Source organism: Nicotiana sylvestris, chromosome 6, assembly GCF_000393655.2.
Source record: "Nicotiana sylvestris chromosome 6, ASM39365v2, whole genome shotgun sequence".
NCBI lineage: Eukaryota > Viridiplantae > Streptophyta > Magnoliopsida > Solanales > Solanaceae > Nicotiana > Nicotiana sylvestris.
In genome coordinates, this window is record NC_091062.1 from 93,755,426 (window position 1) to 93,775,638 (window position 20,213).

At 36.1% G+C, this 20,213-nt stretch overlaps 2 protein-coding genes across 5 annotated transcripts; one reads left to right on the forward strand and one right to left on the reverse strand.

Moving 5' to 3' along the window:
• The first annotated feature begins 729 nt into the window (after window positions 1-729).
• LOC104236106 (isochorismate synthase, chloroplastic) lies at window positions 730-17,175 on the forward strand. Of its 4 annotated transcripts, none has more exons than XM_009789980.2 (16): window positions 730-1,125; window positions 1,203-1,400; window positions 8,088-8,323; window positions 11,641-11,758; window positions 11,859-11,975; window positions 12,087-12,233; window positions 12,445-12,519; window positions 12,608-12,676; window positions 13,419-13,537; window positions 13,634-13,691; window positions 13,951-14,061; window positions 14,337-14,421; window positions 14,799-14,896; window positions 15,304-15,396; window positions 15,541-15,645; window positions 16,648-17,175. In XM_009789980.2, exons 1-16 carry the CDS (start codon window positions 1,000-1,002, stop codon window positions 16,657-16,659), a joined length of 1,767 nt encoding a protein of 588 aa, XP_009788282.1. In that variant the 5' UTR covers window positions 730-999; the 3' UTR covers window positions 16,660-17,175. The 4 variants fall into 4 exon arrangements, with proteins under 4 accessions (XP_009788282.1, XP_009788283.1, XP_009788280.1 ...); XM_009789981.2 differs by having other exon boundaries at window positions 16,685-17,175; XM_009789978.2 differs by having other exon boundaries at window positions 731-1,125; window positions 15,541-15,616.
• Window positions 17,176-17,366: 191 nt separating this feature from the next.
• Window positions 17,367-19,626, reverse strand: LOC104236107 (pectate lyase-like). Its single transcript, XM_009789983.2, has 4 exons — window positions 19,294-19,626; window positions 18,239-18,890; window positions 17,902-18,144; window positions 17,367-17,617 (listed from the first exon to the last, which is right to left on the reverse strand). The coding sequence occupies exons 1-4, from the start codon at window positions 19,479-19,481 to the stop codon at window positions 17,396-17,398; spliced, it is 1,305 nt and encodes a 434-aa protein (XP_009788285.1). The 5' UTR covers window positions 19,482-19,626; the 3' UTR covers window positions 17,367-17,395.
• Window positions 19,627-20,213: the final 587 nt, after the last annotated feature.

The window sequence follows — 20,213 nt, forward strand, 5'->3', positions numbered from 1 at the left end:
TACATGAATATTCTTCGGCTATCGCATAAGGTTGCTGGAACTTGGAGGTGTTTTGCCTAAGGAACAGTAAATCCTTGGTTCCAGATTGTGTCAATGGGTTGGTTACCTCAATATTTCCGTTAGGGGTCTTTAATGTCTTAAGTTAGGACAAAGGAGCACGATCCAAGCATTATCTTAAAAGATTAGACTGCGCAGTGCTACAGTGGTTGCAAAGAAGTAATCTCAGCAAAGAGATGTATGATTATACGCCTTCAGATGTGTTTGGGGAGACACACAAAAATACTAAAACTTTTTATTTACGCAAGTGTTGATGGTTCGAGCTAATAATAGACTTGAAGGAATAGCCTAGTCCTGAGATCACCACGACGCCAAATTTAGGCCGGTAATATGAATTTTCACTAACCATATTTTTCATTAAAACTTTACCTTAAGACAACATTATATAAAATAAAGAAAGTACTAACAGATTTTTATATTTTCGGCAAGTACAAGAATGCTCTATAGAGAAAGCATAGAACTTAAAAAGTAAAATTAGGCATGTGGATAACATACAAGATCAATGAAAAAGGGAACTTAAATTGCGTGTGATGTAATCACAAATTGAATTTGATGGTGACCACAGGACCTTAGTATATATAATCATAGGAGAAAATGGCGTAATCATAGGACCTAATACTAAATTTAGGCACGCGCCTATAAAAGGGATGAAGCTTACTCGTAGCTGCAAGAGTAAATGACAAACAATAAAGAGAGGAGATATAGAGAGACGAGTGGGCACAAAGCGACGAGAGAGTTTCCACTCCTCTATCACAATTACTTTGTCATGGACTAAGATGGCAGTGGTGGCCCATTGTTCAGAGCATCCATGGCCAATAATAATAGCCTACCAAAACTCTTGACTATTTGTTTATGGTATGGTTATGAGTTCTAATCTTCTTTGTGGATGTATGCAAATTGTTATTCAAAAGAAAACAATAGCTTTCCCATCGTTTCTTGTACATGTTAATGGCTGTTGGTGCAAAGCACTGCACTCTACGTGAGTCATCACTCGTGAAATGGTCGCTCTTGTCTTCTCCTCTCTATGGAATTGGAAAGCAGTCTATTCATTTCTCCAACTCTAACCAAGTAAGATACTGTATATTCTCTTTTATTTCCCTAGGAGTTACAGATTATGATGTCTTTGTGTTTGGTCAATTAAACAGAGATCATATCATCAGTCTTGTTCATTGTCAATGAATGGGTGCCAAGGCGACCCAAGAGCTCCTATTGGAACCATAGAAACAAGAACGTTGCCAGCAGTTTCTAGCCCTGCATTGGCCATGGAACGTCTCAATTCCGCCATCTGTGACTTGGTTAACTCCCAGCCTCCTCCTTACAATTCCGGTATCATTCGTCTTGAGGTAAATCTTTATCACTCGCATAAACATGGACTCATGTATCTTTTCATATGCATACATACTTAGTGTGCATCCCATCCATCCATTGTCACACTGCAGGAAGAATACACTCTGTACGGATCGGAAAACACATTATTGTTAGTTGCATAGCTAATCTATAATTTTGAATCCGCAATTGAATGACAAAAACCGAATGGAATTAAAATCCAACTTGTCTATCTTTGAGTATATATAAGCCACGTGGTTGGCTCAGATTAGCCTATAGAATTCCTGATCGTATTTCTTATCTACCCTCCAGAAGCAAACAGTCGATCTTCTTGAGTATAAAGCATTAATTAATAGGAGTTGCCAACTCCCCACACCATTTTGGGGTTAGAAAATATAGTAATTAATAAAAGAGTAAATTTCATTTAACCTTTTAACTGGTTAGGGCTAGACAATACAGTAATTAATAAAAGAATAAATTTTACTTAACTTATAAAATCAAGTTCTAAATTTTATAAGTTATAGTAATAGTATTTAGGAGATCACAAGCGAATTAATATTTATTAGAATATTAATCATAAGTTTCGAATTAAAAAACTGATGAAAAGAGAAAAACTAGTATAAGGCTGAAATTAAAAGATTTCGAATGATTACACTTGTCAATGGCATTTTAGTGATCAGTCACTAGCAAAATTAGATATTGACAATGTGTATTTTATGTACAATATCCCGAATATCGGAAATTTTTTAATTGTTAGATATTAAAAATATTAATTTTGATATTAACTGGCATCAGTGCTGTAAAATCTTAAGAAGTCAGAGACATATGAAATATTATATATATATGTGACACTATTTTCTCTGTTCTAAACAAGATTGAGATATTTGATACTTGTAAATAATTCAATTGTAAAGTTTTCAAACTTTTATATTAACACAAATTTAATAGCATGTTTAAGAATTATTATAAATTTTAAAATTTTATATTCACACAAATATCATGAAAAATTTAAATTTAAATTTTACAAAAAAATTTCCTTAAACTCTAAGTCAGACTAAAATCTATCTATTTATATCGTATTAAAAGCACTTAGACTCGTAGCGAAATATCGTTCGCCTTTTTACCCTTTTAAAAATTAATTTTTTATTGGATAAAATTGTAATTGGAGTTATTTTCCTAATATTTATGACTTTTCAATCAATTAACATTTTCTTTCTTTATTTAAAGTAGTTAAGAATCCTAATATTTTGGAATAGAAAATGAAAAATATTGTGTAAACTAACTATATAATGAATTATCTTGTCCTTGCTCTCTGAATAGATCCCAGTGCATCGTGTTTTTTGTATCATCCATTACAATTATTATGCTCAAATAAATATAATAAACTTTTAATTAACCATTCAAAGGAATAAAAAGAAACTAAGAACTTAATCCAGTAAAACTATACAAGACTGTGACATGCAGTTGTTTAATCATCGGGTAGAAAAGAAATAAATTTGAATAGTTGGGAAGAGTTTGTTTCTAAGTTTGGCTTTCTTCCTTCTTTATTTATGTCAGAAATGTTAGAAAAATTCTTATTTCTAACTTTTTGGCAATTTGTTTTTTCTTTTTCCTGTTAGAATAAATTAAATCATTTTTAGACTAAATCAAATCGCAATCAATTTAATGCAAATAATTGAAATATACTACATATATAATTAGTTTGATTGTCTATAAATAAAAAATATCCTTTGAAGTAGTTGTCTGAATCTAATTAAACCTTTTATTGCTCGTATAATTTTCATACACCAAATATTTAGTAAAATATGATATAGTTTCATAATGAACCTAACATAGATTTGGTTTAAACTACCTTCACAAGGAGAGAATTTATACATATGTCAACCATCACATTATAATTTCTCGATCCACAATTAAAAAAAGGTGTTTTAATTATCTCAAGCATATGTTTTGAATATTAGTTATATTATTTTTAAAAATATAGACTATGATATGCTTTGCGTATTAGGAAAGCGTGTATCCTAACGCTATTAAAAATAGATCTCATGTTACACAAAATAATTATTTAATTATTGTTTAAAGATTTACAACTTTATAGTCAACTAACTTTGCTTATCATAACTTTCTTATTTGAAATACTATACAGGAAGTCCTACTGTTTAGGACATTAAAATTAATTAAAATTTAAATTACATAAATTAAACAATTTATTTATAATATTTTTCTCGCTATTATGTTGAGAATTGGATCTTAGAATATAGGGACTTTGACAGAGAAGCCTATAGAATTAGCTAAGATTCTCCAGAAGAGAAAGATTAATATAGCTTTTGTCCAAGAGACTAGGTGGGTAGGGTCTAAGGTGCGGGAGGCGGATGGGTTTAAACTGTGGCACTCAGGAGGTAAGAGGGGTAGGAACGGAGAGAGCATCTTGGTGGACAAGGATCTCAGGGAGTTAGTGATGGAGGTTAGGCGGGTGGATGATAGGTTGGTGGCTATTAAATTAGTAGTTGGAGGGCGTACTTTGAATGTTATTAGTGCTCACGCTCCCCCAAGTGGGCCTGGATGATGATGTTAAAAAGCGATTTTGGGAAGGTTTGGATGAGGTTGTGCGTGGTATTCCGCCCATCGAAAGGATATTCATAGGAGGGGATTTTAATGGGCATACTGGGAGGTCTGCTGGGGGCTACGATGAGGTACATGACACCTTTGGCTTTAGGGTAGAAACGAGGTACTTCGCTGTTGGATTTCACTAAGGCGTTTGATTTGGTGATAGTAAACTCGAGTTTTCAGAAGAGGGAGGAGCACTTGGTTACTTTCACGAGCACGACGACCAAGACCCAAATCGACTATCTCCTTTTCAGGAGGTGTGCTAAAGGTTTGTGCACTGATTGTAAGGTTATTTCGAGTGAGAACCTTACGACTCAACATAGGCTTTTGGTGATGGACTTAAACATCGTACCGAAGAGGAAAAAGAGGGTTAGGTGTGGTCGACCGAAGATCAGGTGGGGAGCTCTGACTAAGGACAATGCTCAGGAGTTGCAAGAGAAGTTGTTGCCTATAGGGGCTTGGAGGAGTAGTGGGGACGCGAGTAGTATGTGGACGAGAATGATAGACTACATTAGGGAGGCTGCGAGAGAGGTGTTAGAGGTCTCAAAAGGTTACATTGGAGGCCGCAAAGGAGACTGGTGGTGGAATGAGGAAGTCCAAAAGAAAGTAGAAGCCAAGAAAGCCGCATATTTGAAGTTAGCAGAGAGCACAGACGAGGAGGAGAAGAGGACTATCAGAGAAGGGTATAAGAAGGCTAAGAAGGAGGCGAAGTTGGCGGTCACGGAGGCTAAGACTACAGTGCTTTCTCGTTTGTATGAAGAACTGAGGGACAAAGGCAGGGGCATAAAGTTGTTTCAGCTGGATAAGACAAGGGAGAGGAAGGCTCGTGATCTGGACCAAGTGAGGTGCATCAAATATGAGAACGACAAAGTTTTAACGGAGGAGGCACATATCAAGCGAAAGTGGCAGGCTTACTTCCATGAACTCCTGAATGAATAGGGGATAAGAATATTGTGCTGGGAGATTTAGAGCACTTCGAGAGTTATTGTGATTTTAGGTACCGTAGGCTCTTTAGTTTTGAGGAGGTCGCGGTGCGTAAGATGAGCAGGGGCAAAGCGATCGGGTCAGATGAGATCTCGGTTCAATTCTGGAAGTATGCAAGTAGGGCTAGACTCGAGTGGCTAACTGGGTTATTTAATGTTATTTTAGGACGAAGAAGATGCTCGAGGAGTGGAGGTGGAGTACGATGATCGTTATACAAGAACAAAAGAGATATCCAAAATTACAAAAATTATAGGGGTATCAAGTTGCTTACTCACACTATGAAAGTGTGAAAAAGGGTGGTAGAAGCGAGGCTTAAAAGGATGGTGTCTATTTACGAGAACTAGTTCGATTTCATGTCGGGACGTTCGACTACGAAAGCCATCCATCTTGTTAGGAGGTTGGTGGAATAGTACAGGATATGAAGAAAGATTTACATATGGTGTTTATTGACCTAGAGAAAGCGTATGACAAGGTCCCTAGGGGTGTCCTTTGGAAATGCTTGGAGGCTAGAGGCGTTCTTGTAGCATATATTAGAGTGATAAGGACATGTATGATGGAGCTAAGATTCGGGTGAGGACAGTCGGAGGAGACTTGGAACATTTTTTAATAGGGACGGGTTTACACCAAGGATCTCCGCTCAACCCGTTCTTATTTACTTTAGCGATGGATACACTGACGCGTCATACTCAAAGGCAGATACCATGGTGTATGTTATTCGCTGACGATATAGTACTGATTGATGAGACGCGAGGCGGTGTCAATGAAATATTGGAGGTTTGGAAACAAACCTTAAAGTCTAAGGGTTTCAAGTTGAGCAAGACAAAGACGGAGTACCTAAAGTGCAAGTTCAGCGTAGTGTCAGGGGGAGCAGATATAGACGTGAGGCTTGATTCACAAGTCATCCTCAAGAGAGGAAGTTTCGGGTATCTTAGGCCAATTATCGAAGGGGATTGAGAGATTGACGAGGATGTCACACACCGTATGGGGACGGAGTGGATGAAATAGAGGCTAGTATCCAGTGTTCTGTGTGACAAGAATGTGCCATCAAAACTTAGGGATCAGTTCTACAAGGCGGCGGTTAGACCAGCTATGCTGTATGAGGCTAAATGCTAGCCGATCAAAAACTCCCATATTCAGAAGATGAACATAGCCGAAATGAGGATGTTGCAATGTATGTGGGGGCACACTAGGTTATACAAGATTAGGCATGAGGATATTCATGAGAAAGTGGGTGTGGCTCCTATGGAAGATAAGATGCGTGAAACAGGGCTTAGATGATTTGGGCATGTGAGAAGGAGAAGCTGATGGGTTTACAATACCCTAGCTTTATGTTTTGATGATCTAACAAACTTATTGTGAAAGAACCAGATAAGGAACCTGACACACTTGGTACATAACTCAAATCAACGGACTCCAGCTAATGTGAATTGCTACGACTTCAGAAGATAGAGAATTAACACAGGGACCTGATACCCTTGTGTTTCCCTGACAGCAGTACGAAGTCAACTGTCTACAGCTGGAAAGCTGGAACGTAACTGCCTGCACTGTACATAGAGACAGTGCAACACAGTTATGCAGTCACTTCTCATTTGACCTATAAAGTGATTACATCATTCAAGTGATGCCATCCATGTTGTATTAACATTGAACATTACAACAAAACATCACTTGAAGACTAGAGAATTCATTCAAGCATTCAAGCATATGACATTCAAGCATTCAATTCTCAAGTGCATCAAGAACGCAGTTTAACACTACTACGGACCAATTCCTAGAGCTAGTATTTTGTATGTCCTTAGTTGAGTTGTAACTTTGTAATTGTTCTTCATTGTAATTCCTATTTTGCTTATCTAGAAGTGTTACTTAGGAACCCCTGGTAAAACCATAAACCCTTAGCGTTTGTGTCGTGACTAGAGTAGTCATGAGTTGAAATCTTTGTAATAGGTGTATTGCAAAGTGTCTTGCAATAGGTGTATTATAAGTTAGTGAGAGATTAAGAGTTTAATTCCTAGATTGTATAGGTTGTAATCTAAAGTGGCTCATAGTGAAGTTGAAATCCTACTAGTGTAGGTCGTGGTTTTTTATCCCCTTGAGCAGGGATTTTTCCACTTAAAAACTCCATGTCTTATTTACTTATTGTTTTATTAGCATTCTCAGTGGAAACTCATAGAGGACCTGGTCTCTATATAGTTTAGTGGACTCATATATTCTATCAGAAGCCTAGATGCCCAAGTGAGGAGATGTAAACGACTGGCGCTGGCAGGTAGGAGAAGAGGTATATGACGTCTTAAGAAGTACTGAGGAGAGGTGATCAGGCAGGACATGGCGCGAGTTCAGCTTACCGAGGACATAGCCCTTGACATGAGGGTATGGAGGTCGAAGATTATAGTAGAAGGGTAATAGGCCGTCGTGTGTTTTTCTGATCTGTTCTAGGTTTATTAGGGCTAGCTGACTAGTACATTGTCTTCGATTCTTAGAATGCCAATATTAGGTTTGTTTTAGTACTATCTTCCGCTTCGATTTTCTAGTACCCTGCCGTGTTACTGCTTGTGGATATTGCTTTTGCTATTGTTATTGCTTTGTCCATTTATTTTTTCTCCAGTCCTTACATTGTTGATATCATTTTCCTGGCCTATTGTTGTTATTTACTTGTTCCTATTCTTGCTCTCGAGCCGAGTGTCTTTCGGAATCAGCCTCTCTACCCTCCAGGGTAGGGTAACGTCTGCGTATACATTATCCTCTCCAAACCCCACTTGTGAGATCCTACTGGATTGTTGTTGTTGTTGTTGTTATTTATAATATTTTTCTCCCAAATTAGGTATAAAAATATTGTACATGCGTTAATTTTGTATAATTATTTTCTTGTAAAATATACTTCTGTGATTAAAAGTGCAATTCATGTTATAACTTATTTTTCTAAAATTAATCATGAAAGCACCTAAACTAAGACTAGTCAAACAAATGGAAATAGAGGGAGTAGTATATTCCCGTCTAATAACAAAATTTTATTCAAAATAATTTAAAAATAGTTTCAACTATAGTATTATAGTAAAAATGATTTTACATATCGATTTTGATATGTCAGTAATTCTGACAAAATATTTGTTGGGAAGGTGCCAATTGAAGAGCAGATAGAAGCGCTTGAGTGGCTTCATGCTCAGAACCATGTCCTCCTCCCGCGCTGTTTCTTCTCCGGTCGAAGGCCAGCTGTTGATTCTGAAATGTGCTTTATTGGGAATGGAACTTCTCATTCCTCTTCTAAAGTGGTCAGTGTAGCTGGTATCGGCTCTGCTGTCTTCTTTACTCATTTACGCCCTTTCTCCTTTGACGATTGGCGTGCTATACGCAGGTAATTTTTATGTATTTCTCTTTTATGGATTAAGCTAAAGATTACGTCTTTAAGGGAATTTCTTAATGGCTAAAACAGAAATACCTATGCAAAAATGATTCTTGACGGATTTTTGCTAAGGTATAATTTGTCCTGAAGATTGGGCAACTAAATGTTGTTTTTAAGTGTGAATATGACTCTGACTGAAAGAGCTGATGAAATTAGTGTAGCGAAGGAAAAAAACATGAAGCAACTTTTGAGAAAAAGAGTCGTTTCTAATAGCTTGTTTGGCCAAACTTCTAAAATAAACTTATTTTGAAAGATGCTTTTATCAAAAGTACTTTTCAAAAAAGTGCTCTTGAGCAGTAATTATTGTTTGACCAAGCTTTTGATATTTTTCTCAAAAGTGCTTCTCAGAAGAGTATTTTTTGGAGAGAAGTACTTTTTTCTGCTTCTCAAAAACTGCTTCTGCTCCTGGTCAAAAGTACTTTCTTTCCTTTCAAAAGCTTGGCAAACACGGAATTTTTGGCCAAAAGCATTTTTGGCCAAAAAAGCAAAAAGCATTTTTGGCCAAAAAAGCAAAAAGCATTTTTGGCCAAAAAAGTACTTTTGGCCCAAAAAAAAACTTGGTCAAACAGGCTATAAGTGTGAATATCAAAGGCGGATAAAGCCGTTGTACAATGGGTTCAACTGACCCAATATTCGACACAGAATGTGTAAAAGTAAATGTATTCGTGTATGTGTGTGTAAAAAATACCAAAAACTCAACAAATATTAAATTATGAATCCATAATTTCATAATTTAACGAGTTCAATCTATGAATCTTAGAGGAGTTCATTGCTTAGATGATCACTGAACTTTGCAAAATGATGGAACAAAGTCACTTAACTTTAGTTTGTAATACGAAAATCACTCAACTTTTTCTAATGCGCACAGATAGTCACTCAACCGGAAATATTAAATTTTCTGGTGGAAAAAGATGACATGACAGTCTACATGAATTTTTTTATTATTTAACCAAGTAACGCCCAAACAAAATATTAACTCTACCCATACACCCAACCCGCTGAATAAAAACCCACCCACTTAATAAAATAAACACTAAAGACTAACCAAACCCTCTGACCATTATTTCACGCTACTCTCTTCTTTCCATGGTTTCACTTCTAATCCAAAATTGAGCTTTTCAACATGTTCTTAATCCCCCAATTCATACAAGCCTCCTTAAACTGTTTAAAAGACCCAAACTTCATTCCTAGTTCTAATATAGGGTTGTCCATTTCTTCGTTATACTCCTCATATGCGACCTCTACCTCATCTTCTTTATCAGTATCTCGCTCTAGCAATTCATCAGATTAGCATAATCTGAATCAGCATTCTCGTTTATTTCTGGAATTAGGATGCCAACAGATAGTCCAACTCTATTATTTCCATCATTGGTATTTTTTTTTTGGTCTTCCTTTTGCCTTCTTAAAATAATTCTCAACAATAATATCATGATTATCAGCAGTAATATCATGATACTCGTCATCATCTTCCTCTAGGTTATAGGCTGGATCATTGAAATCTTGATCATCTAACCGATCTTCATCCTCACTTTCTTCATCACCATTACCCTTCCTCTCAGCCACCGTATTACTCAAAACACTATTTTCCTGAAATACCCATCTAGAATTTCCAACCACTCCTACAGAATATACAAAATAAAGAGTTGAAAAATAGTTCAACCATCGACAAATATTTAATACTCTAACACACTTGCATGTTAAAACCCTAAACTAAATCCTAATTCCAAAAGAATCAGAAACCCATATATATAATAAGCCCTAAACCCCACATGTATAAAAATTTATAACACCTAAAGTATTAAAAAACACTAATCCTGTTGTTCTTCGATAACAACAGATAGCATATTAAAAAAATTTATCATATAAAGACAAAAAAATAATATTTATTAAGAGTACCTCGTTTTCTCTCATGTGCTGTGCAATACCCTCGGCATAGTGGTTCAAATCCACATTAAACAATGGTTGTGGGGACGAGATGGATCCCTTCCTTTGAGATTTTTTATATTATCTACTTGATGCACCTTCCAATTCCATGTTGAAAAGCTCAACTTTGGACTAAAGTGAAACCATGGAGAAGAAGAGCAGCGTGAAATAATGGTCAGAGGGTTTGGTTATTCTTTAGTGTTTATTTATTAAGTGGGTGGGTTTTTATTCAACGGGTCGGATCGGGTGTATGGGCAGAGTTATAATGTTTTGTTTGGGTGTTACTTGGTCAAATAATAAAAAATTCTATGTAGACTGCCATGTCAACTTTTTCCACCGGAAAGTTTGATATTTCCGGTTGAGTGACTATCTGTGTGCATTAGGAAAAGTTGAGTGATTTTCCTGTTACAAACTAAAGGTAAGTGACTTTGTTCCATCATTTTGCAATTCAGTGATCATTTGAGTAATGAACTCAATCTTAGAGGCTGAACTCATCAAGTTTAAATTTTGGATTCACCTCTGGTAAATATGATTCAGATTAAGGGAGTTGATGAAGTTAATGATTCGAGAAAATCATGAACCAACTTGAAGAAACAAAGTTGTTAAAGCACATCTGTTTTGCCTTAACAAAAAAGAAAAAAATCATCACAAGACATGGTCCGAAATGTGGGTAGTGGTAACACATAAGTTCAGAAGTTATCATTTAATTTGACTTTGTTTTGCCATCTGGTTTGAGTTAATGAGATTGCTAGGCCTAAGTTCACAATTTCTTAGTTTATCTTATCTTTCCACTATTGATACAACTTTTTTGCATATATTATTTCAAGTTGAATTGATCAACCCATGGATGTTATCTTTTCCTTTCACATTTTATGGTAATCTGACGTGGCTAATGATGTTTTATGCAATTTTAGTGTTACTAAATCATAGTAGAAAATTTGGAGCTGGACAAACTTCACAATGATAATAAACTGGACTTGAAATCTGTCCAAGCCTTGATGGACGGAGTTACCTGGTACCTGTTGCTGGTGGGAGGTAGCAGATATCCCGTTAGTCGAGGTGCATGTAATCTGGCCCGGACACCACGGTTATTAAAAAAAGATAATAAACTAGACTCGAAATTTAGTTTTACGCTAGAACTGACATTTTTATCATATGGTATCCTAATCAGAGATTATCCAAGTTAGACTTCAGAAAAATTTCTTAAAAAAGAAATAAGAGAACCAAAATGGCGCAAGGATTTCAACTAGCAATAATTGGACAACCTGGAACCATAGTTAGCAAAAGACTTGGCTAAACTCATTGTTTATGTTCTGAACTCTAGCATTGTTTTATCTCTGCCAAAGGTACCTCTCCAAGAAATGTCCTCTAATTCGTGCTTATGGGGCAATCCGATTTGATGCAACAGCCAATATAGGTCCTGAATGGAATGCTTTTGGTTCATTTTATTTCATGGTCCCTCAGGTAAATGGATTGACTTTCAACTCTTCATTGCTTAGGACCTATTTGTTAGACATGTTGTCTCTTGAATATAATCCATCTGTTGCTAGATGCTAAATGACAGGTTGAGTTTGATGAGCTTGAAGGAAGTTCAGTTATTGCTGCAACAGTCGCATGGGATAATGCTGTCTCTTGCACGTACCAGAGGGCAATAGAAGCACTTCAGACCACAATATGGCAGGTCTCTCCTTCTCGCTTCATTTAATCCTTTTTGTTTGGTTGTTTCATTTCAGTCCTTTTTTTTTTCTTTCCTCATTAACTTTTCTTTTAAACCCTATGTTAATGAATGCAGGTTTCCTCCGTTCTTATGAGGGTGCGGAAAAAAATATCTCGTTCGCATATACTCGCAAGTACTCATGTCCCGGGTAAAGCATCTTGGGACCAAGCTGTTAAGCGTGCTTTGCAAATAATAAGAAGAAACAACCCGATGCTTATCAAGGTTGTCGGTTGTGTTCTTTACCTTTGAGTTATATTCTAACAATGTATTGTTGTCTTCACCTATGCGTTTACTCTAAAATGAAGTATTGTCATAGAGGACCAGTAGAAATAGAAGAACAAAATGATACACCTGATGCTCACATTAGTATGTGGGTTCATAACGAGTAAATCTAGGTGGTGTTAAAGTGCATACCTTTTCTTGTAAACCACAGGTGGTACTTGCTCGTAGCACCAGAGTTGTGACAGCTGCGGACATTGATCCTTTAACATGGTTATCTTGCTTAAAGGTGTTGATTAGCTACCTTATAATGATGAACAGTTCACTAGCATAGTATCTTTTTCTTTTGCTAAAATATAGAGAATTAAGTCTTGCAGGTTGAAGGAGAAAATGCATATCAGTTCTGTTTGCAACCTCCCCAGTCAGCGGCATTCATTGGAAACACTGTAATTCAAACTCTTTCTCAATAACTAAATGGTGTAATGAAGCAATGTATTCAATCCATAGAATGTATCCTTTCTTTCGGGTGCATCCCCTCAAGGTTGACACTAACATAGATTATGGTCCATCGACCAGTTGAAATGATGTTATATTCACATCAAGCAAAATATTTCCGAATGGTTCTACATTGCACCTTTCATTATATCATCTAATATGTGAAGAGTTATTGGCACTGAAAACAGTTATTTCTGTGTTGTGTATTTGTTGAGTGAAGAGCAATATTTTAATTATGCGTACATTTTGAAAAAAATTCAAGTATGAAATCCTGATGCCATCATCTTCAACATTGAAAGGACATGAAGCTAAATTGCCTGATCACAACCATCCTTAATGTGTTTAGAATGAAAAGAATCTTATTAAATTTTTTATAGCTGAGTTTTTAAATATTTATAGCTGGTAAATAGATGAAACCATTTACGGATAGCAAGTTCAGGAGATAAGCAAAGCAGTTGTACTGGTGAGAACTGGATTCTTGTGACGAAGTTCTTGCTCCATCTATTGAAATTCAGTAATGAGATCCCATACCCACTACCTTCTATTTATCTGGAGCATCAAACTCACTTCTGAATGTTTCTAGTGCCAATTATAAGCCATGGTATCAAAGTACATGGATTTTTTGTACGCTGGATGTAGAAATGGTGAGGAGATAAAATAGTTTTATTTAATCCTTATGCTCTTTTTGAATAGCCAGAGCAGCTATTTCATCGGGACTGCCTCAGCATTTGTAGCGAGGCTTTAGCTGGAACACGGGCTAGGGGTGGATCAGAGCTTCTGGATCTTAAGATAGGACAGGATTTACTATCCAGGTTCATCTTTTGTGCTTTATAGATAAAACACATTATGTCATTATTGTATTTCTTTGTCCAGTGGTGTATTGTCTATATTCTTTTATTCTTCTGCAGTGCTAAGGACCATAATGAGTTTGCTATAGTACGGGAGTGCATAAGAAGAAAATTGGAGGTAAGCTGGGTTAAGTGGCTTCTAAACAGAATCTTAAGAGGACTTCATAAGGGAAGGCACACTTTTGAACTTTCCAATTTGAGATTTGCAACTTGTTCAATATTTTTTGGTGACATGTCCATTTTGTTGACGTGTTGAAAATTTAGCATGTCAAATTTTATATATTCCAAATTTGAAATTTCAAAAGTTCCCTTGTCCACTTTTAGGATATCTCAGGAACCTTTCATGTTGTATAAAGCTAGCTTTTTTTGTTCCAAAGGCTGTATGTTCCAGCGTTTTAATTGAACCAAAGAAAGCAATAAGAAAATTTCCAAGAGTTCAACATCTTTATGCTCAATTGAGGGGGAGACTCCAGACTGAAGATGATGAGGTAAGTCTTGACATCTTTATTAATCCATCTACTAGTTACTGAGATTGTAAGTTTCATGAGAACTAGAACTGACTGACGCATCCGTCAGTATTTTCTCGAACAATCTTCCTTAATTAGTTCATAATCACTCCCTCTAATTGGCAAAACTGATGAAACAAAAGCTGACTTTGAATTTCTACTATAAGTAAAGATTTGCTGATTATACGTATGGATGAACTTATTGTTTCCTCTGTTCCTTTTACAAAGTACCATACTAAACATTTACAGTTTTCCAGTTTAAGATCTTGTCGTCCATTCACCCTACTCCAGCAGTTTGTGGGTATCCTACAGAAGATGCACGGGCTTTTATTTCAGAAACCGGTATGATTAATCTTTTTTTACCCAGCTCTTTTTGCACCCAAAATGTTAGGTGACTTCTTATATTGGTGGATAGAATAGAAAGATAACAGAATGGAAAATATAGGCTTGTAGTTAATGCCTTAATGGATCAGATTGTCCACTTATTACCTTACCAGTTATAGAAAGCCTGATTTCCGTTATCCTCATCATGATATCCACTGACAGTATATAGGAATATTTTTAAAAGGCAAACTCATGCATAGATTTCCATGTGCGGCCTGGATGCTGGTGCTTTCAAATGCTGTAATTAGTCATTCTAATAGGTTTTGATAATCAACCGATGGCTTCTTGGACCTTGTGCTCTGGTATATCATTTAATATCAGCTGATGTTTCCCAGAAATGTTTGACCGAGGAATGTATGCTGGTCCTGTTGGTTGGTTTGGAGGGGAAGAGAGTGAATTTGCTGTTGGAATAAGGTCAGCTTTGGTTGACAAGGTGAGGTTAATATTTCATTGCATTTCACCTTCGTCCTAGAGTACTCCTCTTCAGAGAACTCGTTTGCCTGTATATGCTCCACACATAATAAGAATTGATAGATAACCACATGATGTAAATTTCTTAATGAGGGACTAATTAAATAAGACATCGCCTATATAAATATTTATATACTAATAATTTACTTTTGCTATATAATAATTTTTATTATATATCAATAATGAATCAAAGGTTCCGTACTTAATGTTTCACATGTTAGAAAAAAATCAATTTTGCTGTTACAAATATTGCTAATCCAATTTCATATGTTATAGATATTTTACTTTAAATTTTCAAAATCTTATAATATATTTAAGTGATTTATTTTGAACACGGTTATTAAAATGCTGATAAAATGAAATAACTAGGGTCTTGGCGCATTAATTTATGCGGGAACTGGGATAGTGGAAGGAAGTGATTCATCTCTAGAATGGGAGGAGCTCGAGCTGAAGACTTCACAGGTATATATCCTTGGTAAATTGATTTCTATGCTATTAGACATGCTTTTTATTATCTAGAGGGTGAAGAGTTTCTCTACCTTCTGAAAGCAATTTAGGAATGACAAGAGTCTTTTTTCTGCTGCATCTTTCTATTGTCTCCTGCAGTTCACCAAATTGATGAAACTTGAGGCTCCTCTTTTGACAAGAGGAGAAATTAGGACTATCAATCAGAATCAGAAAGGTTTGTCATGCCTGCAGCATCACATTTTGGTTTGTCTACACCACTCATTCTGAAAGCAATTGTGGTTTATGAAATTAAGGGGAAAAGAGAAAATTATGTGAACATCTTTACACATTTTTTGCATGCAAATATCATCAATCTATCATTGACAGTAGTTTCCCGTCTTTTACCTATGTATGTACACTTCTAGATTATTGGTTTATTGTTCCGCCCTGCGATTCTAGCTTTGGATAATGTTACACACACTAAATTCTTACTCTGAAGGGGTGTGTAATCAGTTTCTATCTATACTGTTTTTACCTGAAGAATGAATTTGCATCAAGTTTATAACACAAAAGAACCTCTATATCTGGTGGTATTTTTGAAATGGAGGTGTCATATATTGGTAGCTAATAAATAATACTCCCTCTTATTTTATATGATGGTGTTAAATTGGAAGCAGAGTTCTAAAAACACTTTCGACAAATAAGCCAGATATTTTTGTAACATACTACAAGTACCCTTAGTACTTAGTGGTCCTCGACATCCTTTGTCAATTACTATAAGAGCATGTCACTAAAGCAAAATGGGAATGTTAATATTAAGGGCTTTCCAAATATAGAAAAGTCAAAAGTATCAATTTTTGGAATGAGACCAAAAAGGAAAAAGCGTCATATAAAATGGAAAGGAAGGAGTAGATAGGATATGAGATATAACCTAAAGTACTCGACAAATAATCTTTGAACCAGTAAAGCTGAAATTTATGATTGAAATGGAATCTGGCTATTCTCAAATAAATGTTGTACTTTTAAGTAAAACCAGAATGTGCTTATTTACACTTGGAAATCCATCCTAATGTTAATGTTATGAGATAACATAATAACACACCATGTATTAGCTATTTTGGATGTATATTTTTTGACGCGAAAATACTCCAAATTTTGATGCTTTTACTAATTTTTAGACATAATTAATTTGTTGGATATCACTTTTTTCCCAACTTACGAGTTGCTACACTACTTTTTTTATTTGTGTGATCAACTCCTTTTCAGATCTTGAACTGAATGATAAACAATTTCTGCAATTTAGTGAGATGACATCTTCTTGGAGGAGAGATGATATACCTTGAGGGGATCAATGTCAATCATTTGATATTAACACCATTATCTTCAGCTTTTGATAGCAGATCAGATGAACACAATTTAGCTGCCAGATTTAGTTACTCAATTGCCAGAAAAAACAGCATCCAGATCTTTATTCTTATTTTCTTTCAATATTTATATAATTAGTTGCAGAATTTTTGCCGGAGCAAGCAATTATGCCCTTCAATTGGCACAATACAAGAAGAAGAAATTTTGTACAATGATTATCTTGTACAGATGTAATTTCTTTTGGTATGTACTCCTGACTCCAAAACCAGGGATATTGGTTATTAGAATACAGAAAACCTTCACGTTTGTATTGCAGAAATGAGTGATTTCTAGAATGCCTTGTTTATTTGTTGTTTCAGTGGCAGCAACATCCTTGTCTTGGAATGTTCAAATATCATGAAAAATAGCTACTATCAATTCGAATTGCAATTTTATTGGATTTATCACTTTTACATTGGTAGAAGGAAAAAGGACATCGACTCAAGAATTTACAGAAGCACAGAGCATCAAAAACCTAAAAGCATTTCAATCTTAGCTCGCACTCATTCTCCCCTTCTGCTACCAGCTTTGCATTTGAGAGGAGAAAGGGAGCAAACTGACTTCTATAGTTTCAGGTCCTATTTCTATTAGTAACTTAGTGCAGACAGCTCTAACAAGGCTTCCCCTCAATGCAGTTCAAAGAGCCTGAAAATCTTGTTAGCCTGCTTGCATATGATCCTGGCCTAGGGTGGATCATATCAGGACCCTTCATGAATATATGATTGGGATTTCCAGATTCCACAAAGAACGCTCCGTTCATCATCAGATCTCCCTGTGATCTCCACACCCAATTCTTCCACACACTTTCAGGTGAATACTCCCTTTTGGTCACCTACAAGTAAAAATAGAATGAGCATCATTTCAATTTAAGAGCTAGTCACAATGTGCTATTTTGGGTGTGCTATTTTGGGTGTTCAAGGTACTAGGTTCTTTGGAAACATAGGTTCAAAATTTACATATTTATCCTATTTCAGGGTTTTTCATATAATATGTTGAAAATGATGGGATCAATTGAATGCACTCCCAAAACTCTAGGTTTGCGTCTGGGTGTGTTCACTTTTTTCATACACAGGATAGTGATGCAACTTTGTTGGTCACAAATATTGTTAATTTTACCTCCTTTGCATTAGGGTTAGGCGGGGCGATGAACCGGTTGCCCTGGCTGAGGATGGTGGGGTGTTGGCTTCCACCAATTGCATACATTAGCCAGTGAGTGTAATCATTGTTGACTGCATGAACAAATCCCCATCTCACTCTTGGCATCCTCTGAATCAATCCTTGTCCAAAGTGATTAAAAGCAAGTGTTATCTGTAAAATTGAGTCCTCCGAGTAGCTATCACTTGCTCCAAACAACATAACCTAAATGAAAAACATGCAAATATTAATACATGCTTTGTTGTTTCATTCTTCAGTAGAAAATTGTTCTCAGTATATCAAGTTTAGGCTAAGTTACATCATTATGGTTAGTGAAATGGCAGTTGGAAATGGTAATAGCAGTTGAAGCCTGGACAGCATCAATGAGTCCATCATCACAATTAGACATGGAAACATGATCAATCCAAATATTTGTGGATCCAAAGATTGAAATACCATCACCATCACTTCTTGATCGAAAACCATAATGATTAATCGAGTCTCTGATTAGGCCACCATTACCAGCCTTAATATCATGGATATGAAGACCATGAATAATCACATTGTTAATGAACTGTAACATGAAACTAGCACCAAAGGCAATGTGTACTTGTTGCCCTCTGGCATCAATTGTCTTGTTGCTTGTCATGATAAGTTCCTGGTTAAGCCTAATGACCATGTGATGTTTAAATATGATCCAAAGTGGCTCTGGTTGAATGACTGCATGGCGCAGTGTTCCTGGCTTAGGATTCACCATATCGTCGTCTGAAGGGTCAGTTACTACGTAGATTTTGCCACCTTTGCCACCAGTTGTATGGTGGCCGAATCCAAGAACACAATCAGCTAGCTTCATGCGGGTTTTAGCCCAGTTTGGGTCACATCTCCAGCAACGATCAATAGGGTTAGTAGACATGCATGGACCATTGTACTTGTGCAAGTCTCTCCTTGTGCTATTGCTACCTTCTTCCGACCTTCAAAAATAAATACGATGAAAATGTGAGGTTTGACTGTAATATTTATCTTCTTTTTCATTAATTTTTTTTTTTCAAAATTGTTTGTTTTCAGTGTTAGAAAAAAAAAGTAATCTTGACATGAAACTCGGCATCACTATGTGAGTTCTTTTTATGTATCTATGTTGTTTATTGAATCCCATTAAAAAATTAACAAAAGCTTCTAGTGTAGTACAAAAAGGAGGTTAAAAAAAAAGGTTTTAGGTCGTGAACTCGTCTATGACATTTTAACATTTTGCTGCAGAATCTCTGTATATATAATGCGCATATATATATAAAATTTGCCAGCTCTTCTCAAACTTTAAAGAAAAAAAGAAGGGAAAAAGTGAAAGTCTAAAAGCAAGAAATGAGAGAGAAATAATACGTGTGAACATGTTTGTTGAGATTGTCTGCGACGGTTTCAGGATGAGGATTATAGGAATCCTGAGCAGTTTTCTTTGCTTGCGTAGCTCGAGTCTGCCACACCTCATCAAACTCACTAATATTGGCCTCTATGCTTAAAACTAGAGTGACTGAAACAAAGAAAATCGACCTATTTTTGAGAGTTCCCATTCTCAATAGCTATATATGTACAACTTTTTTTCTTTTTCTTGTTTTACTTAATCAATTATTCCCCTTTCTTTCTTCCGACAAAGAGGGATGATTTTTAATACTAATGGGTAGGCTTTAAATGCTAATCTAGCAATAATGGAGAGGCCATATGTTTGGCTTCTTTATCTGAGAGGGAGAAGAGTTTGTTTAAATACCACTAAGTGCTACAAGTAAATATGAGAATGAGGAATAGAGAGGGAAAAGTGGGGAACCGCTTTTACTTCTAACGGTCAACTGTTGGTCTACTTGTTTCTTTGGATAAACTGTTTAATCCAGAGATATTGCCTGGTGTTTCCTAAATTTTCTATGGATTTGCTACAAAATTAAATGAATTATTTATCTCTCTTTTATGAGCCAGGTAATGGCTTAAAATTATCTATATTTATTTCTTCTCAGTGACTTCTTAAATTATTTAGTAGTCTTTCTTCTCTTCTTATTTTTCACATTTTTTAACGCAATAGTGTTAGAGGGTGTTTGAATTGGCTTATAAAAAGTAGCTTTTAAGCTAAAAGTTAAAAGTCATAAGTTGGTAATCCCTAAGCCTGTCAAACAGGTCGGGTTGACCCATTTCCGATCTGGCCCAGACTAGTTGAAACCCGAACCGGTCCGGACAGTTAGTTAGGGGGCCGGATGGACTGGGTTAGGGGGTTGGTCCGTTCACCAAAAAAGATCTGGTTAACCGGACCGGTCAAA